The 16,526-nt window shown below is 42.3% G+C and overlaps 1 protein-coding gene across 4 annotated transcripts in view; it reads left to right on the forward strand.

Annotated features, from left to right (window-relative positions):
• The window catches only part of LOC148841990 (mitochondrial antiviral-signaling protein-like), a 28,121-nt gene extending 13,464 nt beyond the window's left edge, over positions 1-14,657 (forward strand). For 3 of the 4 annotated variants that reach the window (XM_088918924.1, XM_088918915.1, XM_088918941.1), the window contains 5 exons: positions 6,526-6,571; positions 7,320-7,452; positions 8,432-8,612; positions 9,739-10,004; positions 11,453-14,657. In XM_088918924.1, coding sequence (XP_088775050.1) covers positions 7,330-7,452; positions 8,432-8,612; positions 9,739-10,004; positions 11,453-12,280 — 1,398 coding nt within the window. In that variant the 5' untranslated portion in view covers positions 6,526-6,571; positions 7,320-7,329 and the 3' untranslated portion in view covers positions 12,281-14,657. Of the gene's footprint in view, positions 1-385; positions 5,745-6,525; positions 6,572-7,319; positions 7,453-8,431; positions 8,613-9,738; positions 10,005-11,452 lie in introns of those variants that run through there. The other variant, XM_088918932.1, reaches the window with a different exon arrangement.
• The last annotated feature ends 1,869 nt before the right edge of the window (positions 14,658-16,526 follow it).

A 16,526-nucleotide genomic window follows, 5' to 3' on the forward strand; every position in this document is an offset into this window, starting at 1 on the left:
TTTTTATATTGCTGAAGTTTGTGGAATAATAGTTGATAAATTAAAGGGTAATCTCTGCACCACGCATAGGCATAGTGAATAGGGCATCTGCCTTATACAGTATCTCTGGGGTCCTGGGTTAAATTTGGGGATACCATATTTTTGTAGTTTGCATATTCCACTTGTGTTCCTGTGGATTTTTCCTAGATATTCCAGTTTACTGCCACCTTCCAAAGGAAGTAGTAGTTCAGGTGGGTAGCAAAGGAACAAGTAACAGATTTATTCCATGCTGAAAAAAAGAAGAAAGAGAACACAACGTTTCGGCCGTGGAGCCTTCTTCAGGTGTGGAAGGACCTGAAGAAGGCTCCACGGCCGAAACGTTGTGTTCTCTTTCTTCTTTTTTTCAGCATGGAATAAACCTATTACTTGTTCCTTCCAAAGGAATGCAGGTTGGGTTTCACAAGTTATTTCGAACTGTTTTCCTGGCCTTTGCTTCCCAATGCCTGTTAGCTGACTGTATCTGTTGTGCTCTGATCACAGATGCAGAATGGAAGACTACCAATGTTTAGCAAAAAAATATTCCACACCTATCTCTGTGTGTGAGTCAATTAAAAGCGCATAATGGAGAATTGTTGCTCTTTGCAACAATGAGCCTCGACTGATATTTTATCTGCACACATCCAGACTATCTTCAGAACCCTTCTACACTCTTTTGGCTCAGAAATATGGAGAATGGTGAAGTACAGCAAATTGGGACCTGCCCGGCCCTGCGGTTGAAATAACTGAATGAACCAAGTCCGTGCTCGTAGCAGTGTTGTTAGCAACACGTCTTTTTTTTCAGCTCTTATCATTTCTGTTCGTGACATTGAAAGTAATTCAGATAGAGTGTTTTTAAGTGTCAGAGAGGCTCGAGCGCTGTGTGTTTTTGTTGTAGAATTCTTTTCAGTTAGTGGTTAATGTTCTAACAAGGAAAATGGAATTAAATAGCTGGATGGATTCCAGCTTTCTTAATGCGCTCTTGCTTGGGTAAAAAACAAATCCCTTTTGCACCTGAGTACATGTGTTTCCATTCAGAGTTGCTTTCGTAGTATTAGTCCGTCCCCAGTCACTTTTTGTAAGTTTAGTGAGAATAAAACCACAAAATTTTATCTGCAGTGCAAAGTAAGTTCTGAACTATGTGCATGGTATATACAGTATATACTCAAGTTAGTTGAGTATAGGGTGGTGCGGTGGCTCTGTGGCTAAGGATCTGCGCCTGTGGCTGGAAAGTTGCTGGTTTGTGTCCTGCAGCTGGCAGAGGAATCCTACTCCGTTGGGCCCCTGAGCAAGGCCCTTAACCCCAACTGCTCCAGGGGTGCCATATAAATTGCTGACCCTGCGCTCTGACCCCAAGCTTCTCTCCCTGTCTGTGTGTTTTATGGAGAGCAAGCTGGGGTTTGTGAAAAGACAAACTCCTAATTCAAGAAATTGTATATGGCCAATAAGGTGATCTCTTTGTTCCAAGACAATTATTTGACTTTTATCTCATTTGCAGGATCGTTGTCCCAATATTTGTGTTATTAGTTGCTTATTAATCCCTATTCTGTTTTACCTCAGGAGGATGTGCTTGCAGCCTAGCTACAGTTCAGAGTAGTGCCTTTATTTCAACTGTGCTGCATCGTAAGCATCGCAATATTCTGTCATTGGGGGTTAAAAGCTACAAAGCTGAAGAGGGTGGATATAATTCTGTGATTATATACAATACCTATATGAAATATATGTAAAAATTGTTTTAATTGACCTTTATGATCATTTATTTTGGCTGAGAGTGAGAGTGAACCTTTGGAAAGAAGGAGTTAAGCTTTGCTGTAGTTTGTTACAGCAGTGAACCAGCACATCCTCAGAGCAGAGCTACAGTAGCGAGCATGACTGTGGGAAAGCTCTCTCTGTCTCTCTGTTACCTGCTCCTCGATGAGCTGAGATCACAAACACGTACTAACAGGATCTCAGTTTCCTATGTTGAGAAACGTGAACTGTTGTTTCCAGCCACATGTCTATGCACATCTGGGATCTGCCTGCAGAACGTGGGCATGCCTTAGAGGTGACCACCTTATTTAATTTGAGGCACAAAAAAACACAGCATTCAGGTGTAATGAAATTTCGGAAACTGTTTTTGCCTTCATTTAATTTCATTGTAAAGATGTGGAATGGAAAGGGCTATAATAAAATAAAAATTATACTGTATCACCCCGCAACTCACAACAGGCAAACCTCTGAAGCTCAGCAGGTGTGAGTTTGGCCAGTAGCTTGGAAAGCTCAGTTTGCTGCTGGAAGAGGTGTTAGAGGGACCAGTAGGGGGCGCTCACCCTGCGGTCTGTGTGGGTCCTAATGCCTCAGTGTAGTAAAGGGACTCTATACTGTAGACAGGGGACCTGCCTTCGGATGAGGCGTAAAACCGAGGTCCTGACTCTCTGTGGTCATTAAAAATCACTTCATCACTCTCCTCCCTACTGAGAGCTGGTGTGTGGTGAGAGTACTGGCACACTATGGCTGCTGTCACATCATCCAGGTGGGGCTGCACACCGGTGGGGGTGGAAGGGATTCCCCATGACCTGTAAAGCGCTCTGAGTGGAGTGTAGAGGAAAGCGCTATATAAGTGTAAGGATGTGATTTTGGTTTTGCTTGTGTGATACTGTAGGTTGCTCCGTGAACGGACTGCAATTTTGAAGGATCGGCCACTAGAGGCCACCAAAACACGCATGTAGTAAAAGTTCCCATCCTGAGAATGATGATGTAATTCTATAAATACATAACAGTTCGGAGAACTGCGTTCCCGTGGCTTCTTCATTGGTTTGTTTGTGTATGTGGGTCAGTGTCACTGGGGGCTGTAGGTAATGGCAGTCACTCTGTTCTAAAGGTTTTTGTTTGTTGAAAAGTCTTTTGTCAGAAAAGGTGGGATCTTCCACAGCTGCCTTGAACAACACAACAGTCGGCTACACACTCACCCTGGTATCTCCACAGTCTTACAGCGAGTCTGCAAATATCCGAACACCCATTCATCAGTGCACACCAAACTTCAATACTGTCTTGGCAGCAGATGTTCACATGGCCTCTGGCCCGCTGAAGATGGCGCCTTTCTCTTGTCCAGAGGGAGCAGAAGGCCTTCTGCTAATGCGTGTGTTTTCTTTCCTGGAATTTCTTGTGCTGCTGTAGAGCCACTGATGTCAGAATAGGATCCTTTGCCAGTGGAGTGACAGACTGCCCTCCAGGCTGTGGCCTGTCCCTTACATGCTGATGACCAGCTACAGTTTACTATTAATTACTGTGCTTGCAGTAATTAAAATCACCTTTTCGAATAGCTGTTTAAATGCATACTCTTTACCAATTAATTTAGTCAGTTTTAACTTGACTCCAGTATCACACATGAAGCACATAGCGTTGCTCTGAAATCATATGACTTGGGCTCCGTATTTTTTCTCCTGGAAGAATCAACTAACGAGCTCACACTTCACTTTAAAATGAAATTTAAATGACATTTGTATGTTTTCCATTTCCATTGTACACCGCTATTGTTTTAAATTCTTTTTTACTGAGTTTGCAGAGTTCATGTTAAAGGTTTTGAATCTTTTGCTTGACATTTAAGTTTTAGTTAGAGGGTGCACAGCTGCCCTGTGGTAAATGATGAACGAAATGGAAAACAAGTCCTTTAATAGGATATATTTGTATTACTTGGCAGAGCTTATCTCTTCAGAGCATTCCGAGGGCATGAATTGTTCCCATTGGCACTAAATGTTAAACAGTGTGTTCCAGAGTTAAATGAATGTGATCTTGAACATGGCCTCTGGATATTGTTTAACATTGTGTGTTTTGGAAAACTGTAGGATGCAAAAAGTAACACAATCCCATAATGCTTTCGAGCGTCATTCCTCTTCTGAGCAGCCCGTTGGTACAGTGGGTTAGCTGATAGGGGTTCTGTCTAGGTGATCTGAGTTCAATAGCCAGTTCGGGCACAATTGTTTTGGAGGGGCGGAGCAGTGGCTCTGTGGCTGGAAGGTTGCCAGCTCAAATCCCGTGGCCGGCACAGGAATCCTACTCCGACTCTGACCCCCAGCTTCTCTCTCCCTGTCTGTGTCTGTGTGTCTCATGGAGAGCAAGCTGGGGTATGCGAAAAAACAAATGCCTAATGCAAGAAACTGTGTGTGGCCAATAATGTGATCTTATGTTATCTAACTGGAGTGGTTTTAGGGACACCAGTGTAAAATACCACGCTTCTCCACAGAAACTTACTCTTGTCCTGTCTCGAGACAGCCTGTCACAAGCACAGGGAGACAAGAACCTGGCCATCATGAAGGAAAGGAAGAGATAAGAAGGAATGGCCTGTGGTATTTATCACTGTTCGTGATGTAGTTCTAGATGACATCACAAGTTCACGCAGCAGAAGGGAACTGAAAATACCGATGCTATTTGAAAAAAAGTTTTCTGTTTTTCCAGTAGTGCATTCAGTTTTAGGTGGGTGGTTGTTAATGGAAGCACACAACAGCAGTTCTGTAGTGTATCACAGGGCAACCTGTGCAAAAATGTCAGCATCAGCAATCGTCAATGAAGTCCGAATAATCACATTAGTATTGATGCAAACTTCCAGACTCGAACTGTGCCTAGAAGAAACCTGTCTAGAACTGTGTCCAGGTTGGGGGTCACATGCTCTCTAGTTCTGTATTGCTACGGAAACCAGGATGAGCTCTGGTCTAAGCTGAGCTGTAATGGCTCTGATACGGACTTTCACCTTTTTGCTTGTAAATATCTAAACAATCAGACTGATTAAGACAGTGGTGAGATTTCAAACTCCCATTTAAGCTGAAAACTGAAAACCTGGCCTTTGTACTGAAAAGTGAAAAGATATCACAGATCTCTGGGAACTGAGGGACAGACTCCTGGTCCTAGTCTGAAAGAATGTAAATTGTTGCAAACATGTAACAAGTCTTAAAGACAACAGTTTTTAGGACACAGTTTACCCTGATTTTTTTTTTGTACAAACCACACTTTTTTCTTAGGAAATAATTATGCACAAGGTTAAGTTAGTCATTCAGATGTTTAGTATGGTATGTGTTCTGTAGTATGCACTTTACTTTCTGGGTCTTGTTTTATATCTCATGTAATACTGTATGAGAGGTTTTCTAAAAAAAGGCAAAAGTCTTTCAGCAGGTCTGGTTCAGCACTGCTCTTAGTGTCTTGGCCTGAGATCTGAACTTCTGATTTAAATCAGAGGTCAAAGCCTGATTTTAATGTTTTTTTGGAACATGATTAAAATGATAAACACATTTATTATTTCCTTTGGAAAATAAAAACAGTTTTATATAAGATCCCCCAAGAATGGGTAAAAATTAGAAAGCACACAATTTCACTGGCTTTCCTAAATGCAGATTATCCATATGAATGACACAGAGTTAATCTGCTTGAATCTTGCTCAGACCTCTTTAATATGTGCACTCCTTTGTCATTTTCACACATGTAGCCATTCTTTTACAGCTTTATCTCTTTCCATGATATATGGGTTCTATTTTAGAGACCGAAGGGTTTTCAACTTCTTTTCCATAGAGGACAAAAAAGCAAAAGTAACTGACTTTTGTACATAATGAGTTGATAACAGTTTTGCTTTAGCAGTAAAGTTGTTTTGTGTTCTGTTCTAGGAAAATAATAAATCTTGCAGAGAAAATGAACTTTCGAATGATATCTGAACTCACCCACAAGCACTGGCTGTGTGGTCAAACATGTGTATCCACAGAATTGTATGTATGGATAAATCTCTTGTATTTTTCGTTCAAAAGTCAGAACATATCTATAAACTACTGCAAAGAGTAGACATCCAGCAAAGGTTTTTAGAGAACTGTTCTGTAAGAATGCTTTGTGAACACCCAGTAGACTTTTACATCTTAAATGCCATTGATATAAAAAAAACAAATCTAAGATATATGATAAAATAAAAAAAAATTAGTTCAAGAAAAGTAAAAGTATAGATTTCAATTGGGGTGCAACAGCCCTGAAAATTCAATGGTCTGCACAGAATATGATCATCATTATGATAAATATTTGACAGATAAGAATAGCCAACAGTCAATATTGTCTAAAATGATTGACAGACTCCTGAATTGGTCTGTATTACTTCTGAGTATTCTGAGGAATTTCATCATTCGTATTTCTTGTGAAAGTGAAAGTGCAACTTTAAAAAAAGGTGAAAACACAGTGCTTTGTCAGCTTCTCCTGAAAGGGATTTCCCACTTTCATGGTGAAGCGGGCCAGACTTCCTCTTGATGGAAACCCCCATTAATCTGTACCGTCATTCTTATGAACTGTAACATAGACTGCAGTAGCGAGAGTGGTGCGGTGTGCCTGCCCACACTTATAAATCACTGTGAAATCACTCTGCAGCTGGCAGTAAGAGACACATAATGCTGTGAGTCACTCTGATTGTCCTATCGACTGCTTCAGACTATAAATGCATATTGCTGAGACTTGTGAACAGTCAACAGGATCCATTACAACTGAAAATTACTTTTATTGTTTTTCCAGGAACAGTATAACGTGTCTGCACAATTAAAAACATCTTGACTTACAGGTAAGAGTACAGTAGTTTTTGACAGATTTATGTTGTTTATTTTTATCTGAGATTTAGATGTTTAATGACATCCTAGAGATTATTTGCAAAAATCATTATAGCTTTTGTTTCCTTCTTCCATAGTGCTATAGTTACCTGTTAGGATGCAGATCACAAATGTTAAAATGTAGAAATGAATGAATTGATGGAATAGTAGGTGTGTCTCCTTTATCAGATGATATCATCGGTGTTTGGGGGAAATGTGACAATTCCGCCAATGTTATGTTTTTTTCTCCAAGAATATTTTGCGCAGGAACCTGAAATTCAGTATTCTTCTGCAACAGGAAATATCAGTAAATGGAAAATCACTTTTATTTGAACACATACACTAAGGAATGCACTTTAATAGATTCTGGGGAAGTTCATTGTTCATGTCTGTGGATAGTACTGAGCTTTTTTTTGTGCTTTCTGATTTGTGAGGTTCCCTTGGTGTCACCTGCTCTCTGCAACACCTGAAATAAATGTGAGGCTTATTGTTGTGCATGAAACTAAATCACCTTTACTTCCGTATAGCTGCTACTTCTTGATCTTCATCACTCTGCATTGGTTCTTATCTGATATCTGCCTTTTGTGTTCACTGGATCTGATGTATGGAGGGAGTTTCGCTAGTTGCTCACTGGAAGTAAAAAGCACCACTTGTGAAAACGAATCATCTTGGGATGATGAATTGGCAATTACATGGTCATTCAGCTTTGTGTGATTTTTTTAGGTAATTCAGAATGACTTTGGCAGGTGATAAGCTATACAATGACTACCTGCGGAGGAATATGGCGCGGTATGTGTCCAAAGTCAAAGTGATGAACATCCTACCTCACCTGTCCTGTCTCACTGACTCCGACAAGGTGAGTTTTTCTTCATGTAATATGGTAACATTGATCGTATGGACTTTTGTCAGCAGATTGTTATTAATATTTCAGATTTTATTGAGAGCTATATTTATTCATCTACTGTAATGTATAAGGTCCTGTTTATATTTTAGATGGGGGAATAGGTATCTTTGCTCTGTGCAATGGCAATGATAGCATTCTGCAAATAAAGTCATGAAAAGAAATTGTAAAAAGAAAAGAAATCATGCACTCTCAATTTATTAATTCATTTTTGCATGGCAAGAAATATCCCAGTTCACCAAACACAGCGATGCCAGATAGTGACTCAGAAAGACTGCAGGCCATCATTTCAAAATGAACTGAAGAAATTATTTTAGAAATTATTAACCCGAAGCAAAGGAGGTACTCTGGGCCCAGCGGGTCAGCACACATAAGCAAGCTTGGAAATTCTAAGTTCTTTTTTTTCAACTAAGAGTTAATCTTTTCCCTTGCCTGCATGTTTAATTTTCCTTGGTCAGCAATTTTCCAGCTAGGCTGTAAGAAAATGCTCAGAAACCCCCCTTTCTACCTTTTTACTTAGGGAGTCCTGACCCAGTCCGAAACCTGAAAGAGTGTGAAGAGCACTGTATTGGAAACTAACCCAAATCATCTATAACTATCAATGTCAGCAATGCACCTATAAGGAACATTAATATTCATGTTGGTGCAGGGTTAATGTAGCGCATTCGGGTTCTCGGGTTTGTGCCCTTACCCATCCTGCCCCAGTCCATCCCTCACTACATGGGTACGAACCCGGGTCTCCGGCATCGCAGGGGTCTTGCCGGCTTAGCTAAAGAAGACCTTCCTCAGCCTGGGCGGCCAAGATCCCTGTTATGCGCAGGGGTGTATTCGTTACATTATGGTTTCTGTTTTATGAACTGTCTGATTCTAAGATGATCATTTCTTGTACTAAGAAGTGCTAAAATAGGCCTGTGTTATACACCTGTGTTTGAAGGAGGAAATCACAGCCAAGAGGGAGAGCGCGGGTAATTATATTGCCATGCAGTTGCTTGTGGATTGCCTCAGGCGAAGAGAAGACTGGCATGTTTTTTTCATTAATGCTCTTGAAGAGGATAACCACCCAAGTCTCGCTAAAGAGCTCAGGGATGAGTATGAGTCTCTTCAGGCCTCCAACTGTAAGTATATTTAGCCCAATATTTACCTAGATTTACATTGAAGAGATATACGTATACTGTAGTTAAATCCTGTCGTCTGCATTTCGACACTTTAAATAAATGAAGTGTAGCTTGTTTTTTGGCCACTAATGATTAGAGGAGTTAAGACACGTAACTCCCAGTTCTGTGACTTGAGATAGACGTGGCACATGAAAGCTCCAGGCTTTATTCGTGTTTTTCTTCAACAAGGCAACACGAAACAAAATGTCTGCTCCAAATACTAGTCTTCCCAGACGATCTTGAAAAACCAACACACAAGTCTAGTTCCTTCAGCCTGTCAGTGCAGGACATTCCTTGACAGTGCGAAACACATCTGGCTGCTGTTCTCCTGACTGATTCGAGAGCAGCCATGTCTTTTTTGTGTAATAGAAACCAAAACACAGCCTTCTAAATTTTAGTTGTCTGTTGCATTTTTGTGTGATGGGTGCTGCAGAACAACTATAAGCAGCCCCCTCCCCCTGTTGGTTATGTCCTAAAACAATAAAATGATTTATGAAATCTACAACACCAGGAGTCTGAAAAAAGCTACCAAAATTATGTCTGACCCCACACACCCCAGTCATAACTTGTTTACCATGTAGTAGAAGGTTCAGGACGCTCCAGTCGCACACAACCAGACTCCAAAATAGTTTCTTCCCCAGAGCCATCAAGCTGGTGACGCCCCCACTCCCTCCCATCATATTATGATCTCTCCTCACTTCTTCCTGTACCCACAGTGACTGTACTCCTACACCACTACATACATGACAACTGAATGTACGCCGAAATCGTACTTAAAACTGTACTAGTTGTACTGTTTATTAATCACCGTATTACTTTTGCGGTTTTTGTCCTGTTTGTATACTTTTCTCTGTTTGTGTATTTGCACAGTTTTTGACAATTTTGCACTGGCACCATAATGTTGTTGTCACTGTTATTGTTATTGTTATTTTCTGTCTATTGTCTTGTTTGCTGTTCTACATACTGTAAATGAGAAACACTTTTCACTAAACTATGCACCAATGTAAGTATAATGACAAATAGAGTTGAATTGAATGACGACCAAATCTAACCCGAAGGTGGGACTGCCCCCTCTCCCGCCCTGCAGGTGGCAGGGTTGCTCCTCCCCCTCAGCGGTCAGCTGCCACTGCCCCGGAGGACACCAGCCAGGCCCCGGTCGCGCACAGCGACACACCTGCCCAACCGGACCAGCCCTCTGTCCCTTCCCATCCTCTCCCTGTCCCTGTCCAGCTGCCGGCTTCCCGCTCGGAGGAGCCCAGCCTGCCCTCAGCGCCTGCGGAAGTGAGGCCCCCCGTCAAAGACAGTCTCTCTCCTGTGCCGGAGATGGGCACTCCTGCGAGGAGCTCCAGTGCGGTGAGCCAGGTTCAGTCTCCCTTCACTCTGCCCTTAGCTTAAAACAAACAGCTCGAGCTGCTCTCGCATGGCTTCGCATCGTTCGGTCATATGGAATGAGTTGCTCAGTCTCGTTGAGATGCTGAGAAGAACGTGCGAACTGTTGCAATGGAGAGGAGGAGATCTGATCCATCTGGCCTCCTGACTGGCCAGCGTTTGTCAATAATTGATTAAGCTGCCCACTCAGGCGTCAAGAAGATGGCTGGGAAGCTTGTCCCAGACTCCCCCCAGCCTTTGAGGAAAGAAGTGCCTCCTGTTCTTGGTTGCACCAACACATATTTTCTGCTTGTGTCTGGTTCACGCTACCCTTGGATCAATGAGCTATTAATTAACAAAATGATCAATTAGCCTCTACCCAAGGGGCCAGATGGGCAGAATTGTCTCCTTGTTTGTAACTTTCCTTATGTTCTTATTGTTCTAGTAAACAAAATAGGATGTAAATTCATATGCATTGAAATTAAACATCAAAAGATGCAATGGCATTTTTATATTGATAATATTAAGTGGTCACTAACATGACCAAGTTTCAACTTTCATTAAATGAAGGCAGGCTCAGTGAGAGATTAAGACAACACAAATGTGTTCTCCTTGACATATTATGTCCTGTCAAATCCTCGACTCCTTTTGACATGGGCAGTTGAGTCCACACAGGCAGCAGGGAACCGATACGCGAAACAGCCCTTCCTAAAGGTGCTCGTCCTGAGTCAGGATCCATGTTGAGCAGCACGTTAAAGACACCCTACCAGACTGCACACTAATTCAGCAATCAGCTCTGAGCCAGTCGTGGAACACCTCCTGGCAACAGCTCGTGAGTAGGCACAGCCTGTATTTGAACCAGCAACCACTTAGCTGTAGGACGTTTCCTGTAGTTGCAAATCATCATCCACATCAAAGCTGCTGTCATTACTGTGCCTTTCGTGTCCTGACTCTTCCTGATGAGGGTTTATGTGGGTTCTTGCCCTGGTGTGATGTAATTTGCTTAGCACTGTCATTCGAGGACTGAAAGTCAGAAGTTGCCATTCTTGCTTCAGAGTTTATCAAGATATGTTTGCTTTTAACCTGTTAAGATCTGCTCCCCCATTTGATAACATGCCTAGAGAGCAGGTGCTTGTCTGTGTTAGTGTCAAACCCTGACGCAAGTAGCTGTAATGATATTTTATAAAGTACCTTTCCACCACACAGCTGTTTTGTATCATCCAACACACCTCACAGTAAGTCCACACTTTAAATTTAGTGAGTGTTTTCCGTGACACAATTTTAGGGTTAAACACAAAAATAATTATTTCACAAAATGTGAGTTTTAGTATGTGCATTCTGCTGTCGGCATTCATTATGATATTATTGTTGAACTGACTTGTAAGCTAATAATTGAATTTGTTGTGTCTAATCCTGTGTCGCAACTCTTTAAGGCCGAGATGTACGAACTCCATACAAACCTGACCCAGGGCACCCCAGGTCTGGTGACCCCTCAAGTGAAGACAAGACCAGCTGCCATCGATGCCACTACCATTCCCCTCTTCCCATCAAGCACTGGGGCTTCGGCCAACCCACACGATGGCGAGTTCCTCAGTAAACCTGGGACACTGCATTCGTTTGTTCATGCACAGGTTCTTCACGCTGCAAACGACCAGGTGGATCATCCTCCAATCCCAGAGGAGCCCTTTTCTGTTCATTCTCATCATCTCGAGAGGAGTTCAGGCCACATCTCCTGCTCTGATTGTAACCAGTCTGCTGGTGCCCCTGGAAATGTCTCCATTAAGGAGCCTCCTCACAACGAGCCTGAAGAGAATCACTTCTCGTCCTTTGAGGATAAGAACCTCACCATAAATCCGCAAGTCTTCCAGGGTGGAGTTCCACCTCTTTGTATGCCTCAGGAACCTGAGGTTCCATGGAAGAACGGGAGTGAAAATGCATTATGGCTGGATAATGACCTGGAGGAACGTTCGCCTGTCTCTGATGTCAGGGAGAATGAAGTGCATCTCTCTCAAGTCACCTTTGGCGACAATTATGCGGGACACATCTCCCACACGTCTCTGGAGAGATCTCCAGAATCTCTCAGGGGCACCTCAGAGTCTCAGGAGCTAGAGAAGTCGGTATTCCCTCAGACACAGGCTCACGAAAGCCACCTGGGAGACTGGGGTCATAGTGCCCGTGACCTGCTCGGAAACTACTATGTTCAAGCAGCGGGGGTTGCTGCTCTGTCTACCCTGGTAGTGTGGGGATTCATGAGAAAGTAGTGGTATTTTGAATAAGAAAATAACAACACAGGGGGAACCTGAAACAAGAGGGTACTGCTCAATTGGAAGAGATGATTGCAAATTGTAGCATTTAAACTAGCTTTCAGACTGCTAAATCTGTGAATTTTCAGGCATTTTAATTTGAGAAAAGTACCAGAGGCTATTTGTTTGTAGCACTGGGATATGGGGACAAAAATCAAATTGTGAAAGACCCTTGTAGCTACTGCACGGTCTGCACGGTCTGATTTATAGAGCCATAGAGAATATTCTGTTGTGCTGTTGACCTTTGTAGGCCACATCTATGTCTTACTAATGTTAATTTGAAATAGCTCTCTAATGACCATAAGAACATATGAAATGGTTTCAAAAAAGAGGAGGCCATTCAGCCCAGTTAGCCCACTTTAATTGGTAATTGGACCTCATTCAGCTTTTTCTTGAAAGGAGTAGGGATTGGCTTCAACACGTTCCACACTGCCTCCACCCTTTGGACAGTGATGTGCTTCATCACTGTCCAATGAAGCACATCACTGTCACAAGAACAGGTGAATGGAACAATGACCATGTGATCAAAACACTGGAATCTGTAACTGAACACTTGGCCTTCTTACAGACTGTAACTTACAACACAAAACAGATTTTTTTGAAGAAGGATCACACCTGTTTTTTTTTCAGAATTTCAGAGGAAAAGCGAAGCTACGCACCAGTTCAAACGCTCTCCGAGTTTTCACTTTCTGGATATGATGGGTCAGAGATTGCAGACTGTGCAGGTGGTTCATCACATTGACTGGATCAACAGGATTTAATAGACAAACAAAATTGAGAAATAATCCTGCAACACAAGTTGTGCGTTTCTCTGGGTGACTACTGTATGGTTCAGCATAGGACACTCTTAAATTAATATAATTTGGGTTGCTCAGCATATTTTTTTATTCCTGTGCAAATCCAGTAAATTACTTCACACAATTCTGAATACTGATTTTATGATGAATCTGCACAACTTGGCAAGTAGAATCTGTTGTAAATATAAAATGGAGTTGTTTATTTTCTCTGAATAACAGTGACTTGTGGAACTTTAATAAAACAAAATCCTTCTAATCAATTTATCATTTACACTGGTGTACAGAACATACCAGTTAAATTATTTTTTGCTACAGATTTTCATAAAATAAACATACCCTCCTCTGAAAGATACTGAAATATAAAAAATGTACATATATTATTTATAAACTTTTAACAAACTTTGAGATTAAACAAAATTTGAGATTAAAGATCTTTTTAGACTTTTTATTCTTGGTGATGTTTAGTTGACTCGATGGTGTTGTGTTTCTATTCTTCTGAATCCATTTACTTCACAATAACTCAGTTCTGAATAGCACAGAGGCCTTTTAGACTCTGCTGTTAAACTTTGACTGAGCCCCGTTTTGCCCGGCTGTATCCATGGGGACCAGCACTATCGGGGGTCACGCTTGTGAGGTGTCAGTGTCTTCTGAGAGGAGGGTCACAAGCTCTCGGTCCACTCTGCAGGGTGACCTGGTATGACCTTCACCTCTTTACGTCACTGCGTGTCATCCATTCTCACGCAGCGCTGTTGGGTCCTGACTTCTGTGGATCTTACATTCGCGAAGTCGCTTTCTTGCCATTCAGTCTGGCTGACGTTGTCTTCGACGGAAGAGCACAGAGCAGAGCGGGATGCATCCGAGCTGGAGGTCGGTTAAGCGCAGCTTTCAAATCCACAGTGCAAAAGGCCAGGATAGTGACGAGGCTGGCTGGGGAGTGAGCCTCCCCCTGACCTCTGCCCTCTGCCTTCTGCCCTCTACCCTCTGCCCTCTGCCCCCTGCCCAAGTACCCTCTACCCAGCCTCCGCGTCTCAGTGCGGTCTGGTTGCGTGTTGTAACCAACGCTCCCGGTCTGTGTCTGTGGTGTGGGGAATGACAGGCCCAGTGGATGGATTCAAGTTGATTTAATTAATTGATAATTATAAGATTGTGATTACTGTTGTTTTAGTTGATTCATATTATTTAACTTAACATAAAGCCAATGCATTAGTACTTTAATTATCATTGTAGTACATTAAGTGACGGTATAGCGGTGTATCTATTATTAAACGCAAATCGCTAATTAAAAAAAAACGTGGCAATTGTGTCCACTTATACTCGGTTTAAAAAAAATTCTGCACTTTACATTTGTTTATTGCATAGGTCTCTTTGTACAGTATGATCATTCCCTGTTCCATTCTTTTAACTCATGCAGTTGTTCTGTATTATTTGCACTAAAAAGGGTTTTAAATAAAAGTTTTATTTTGATTATGTATTGTTTATGTCAAAAGAACAAAGCCGGTGTATTTGAAAATTAAAAAATAAATATCTGAATGAATAAATGTTGTATCATGTCAGTCTCTTGAGGATCATGCTGTAAGTATCCACATATGAAATTGCAGCAGGTGTTTCACTGGCAGCCCACTGAAGCTCAGCAAGTGTGAGCCTGGTCAGTAGCTGGGAAAGCTAAGGCTGCTGCTGGAAGAGGTGTTAGTGTGGCCAGCAGGGGGTGCTCACTGGCGCCCCAGTCTACAGTAGCGATGGTGACACTATAGAGACGTACAGAGACCTTTTGGTGCGCAGTGGCTCAAAACGGGAGAAGAGGCGCTTTCTGGGGCAGGATTTGTTACATTAGAGTATCCTGGACACAAATTGGTGCCCGCCTGAATTTCCATGTTTTTTTTAATCTTATAGGAAGTTTGGATGTGACTTCAGAGGCATTATAATATTCACAACCTCGGCAAAACAAATGGTTGTTCATAATTGCTGATTATGTTTGATTAACAGACAAGATATTACACCCCCTCTACAGAGCATATACTTTATTTTCCTGATATAATACATCTTAGCAAGAGGACAGAGCAAATAAAAGAATTACCATCTAATTACATGCAATACCAAATGCAATCTCTTCCCATCTTAAGAGCAAGAGTTCACATGATAGCACATCACATCAAAGATTTTTTTTCCCCAAAAAGTGTCTATTGTGGGACAAATATTCAGAAAGCTGCTAGAAATTATCATCTGCCATCTTAAAAAGATATAGATGATTTACTTGTCTTATAAAGCATTATATCTCTATTATTATTATTATAATTATTATTATTATTATTATGTACTGGGTATCTCTTGAAATATCTGAATATAAACTACTAAAAGTTTAAACATTATTTTATCCATCAACATCAATTTTTATAATTACATTTTAAGCTATAAATTGAATTCCAATAGAATTATTTATTGGTTGTGTCCTAAAAAAAACTATGAGATATGAGATACGAGGCCACAAGACAGCCAGAGCTCTGCACCAACCACAGAGCCCTGTACAAGGAGGTGAGGGGACAGCTGGTCGCCGCCGAAAGGCTGCGGGTTCCCAGACAAGTCTTGGGATTGGACAACAAGCTGAAGGACCACAACTGCATGGCCGTACACAAGAGGCTGGTGACCAGAGAGGTCTTCTACAGACACTCGCTCACCAGGAACCCGCACTGCCCCCGGGACACGTGTTTCGTCGAGGAGACTCAGGAGCACGTGTTCTGGAGCTGCCCCTTCGCCAAGGCGGTGTGGGGCAGAATGGACAACATCATGCAACTCCTGGGAGCAGGAGCGGTGCTCAGTTCCCAGTACATCCTGCTGGGGCTGGCACTCACCGGATTGGACAAGGGGACGCAGTTCCTGATGTGGCTGCTGCTGTCCCTGACAAAGCAAGGACTGTGGGACGCGAGGAGCACTCTCATCCGGCACAGCGCAGACTGGGGAGCGAGGGAGCTGCAGGAGAGGATCCTGGCAGACCTCAGGAGAAGCGCGACGTCGCCAAATGGGGTTTCCCCACGGCGAGGGGGCGCTGCAGAGGACTCTGGGCCCTGTACAGGGACTAATGGATACAAGCAAGTGGTGGGGCTTGGAGGGACTCTTTAAGTGTGCAAATCCAGCCCCATCATCCACTTGCACAGATAGATAATGGACAATCACCGCCGTCCGGAAAGTTTTTAGTGCATGTGAAGTTCATACCTGGTTAGAATGTTTACTGATTGGGAGAATGTTTTCTATCGTGAGATGTCGGTTTGGAAATAAGGTCTATTTTGATAGCAAAAAATGTAATTATTATTATTATGACCTCTGTGGTTTCTGAATTGTCACAAAAACAGGCTAGTCTTCAGCAGCCGACAGGCACAAGTTATTCCCTTATAGTCTGAGTCCACAGTGCGTTT

This window comes from Atractosteus spatula, chromosome 1, assembly GCF_055471065.1.
Source record: "Atractosteus spatula isolate fAtrSpa1 chromosome 1, fAtrSpa1.hap1, whole genome shotgun sequence".
Classification (NCBI taxonomy): domain Eukaryota; kingdom Metazoa; phylum Chordata; class Actinopteri; order Semionotiformes; family Lepisosteidae; genus Atractosteus; species Atractosteus spatula.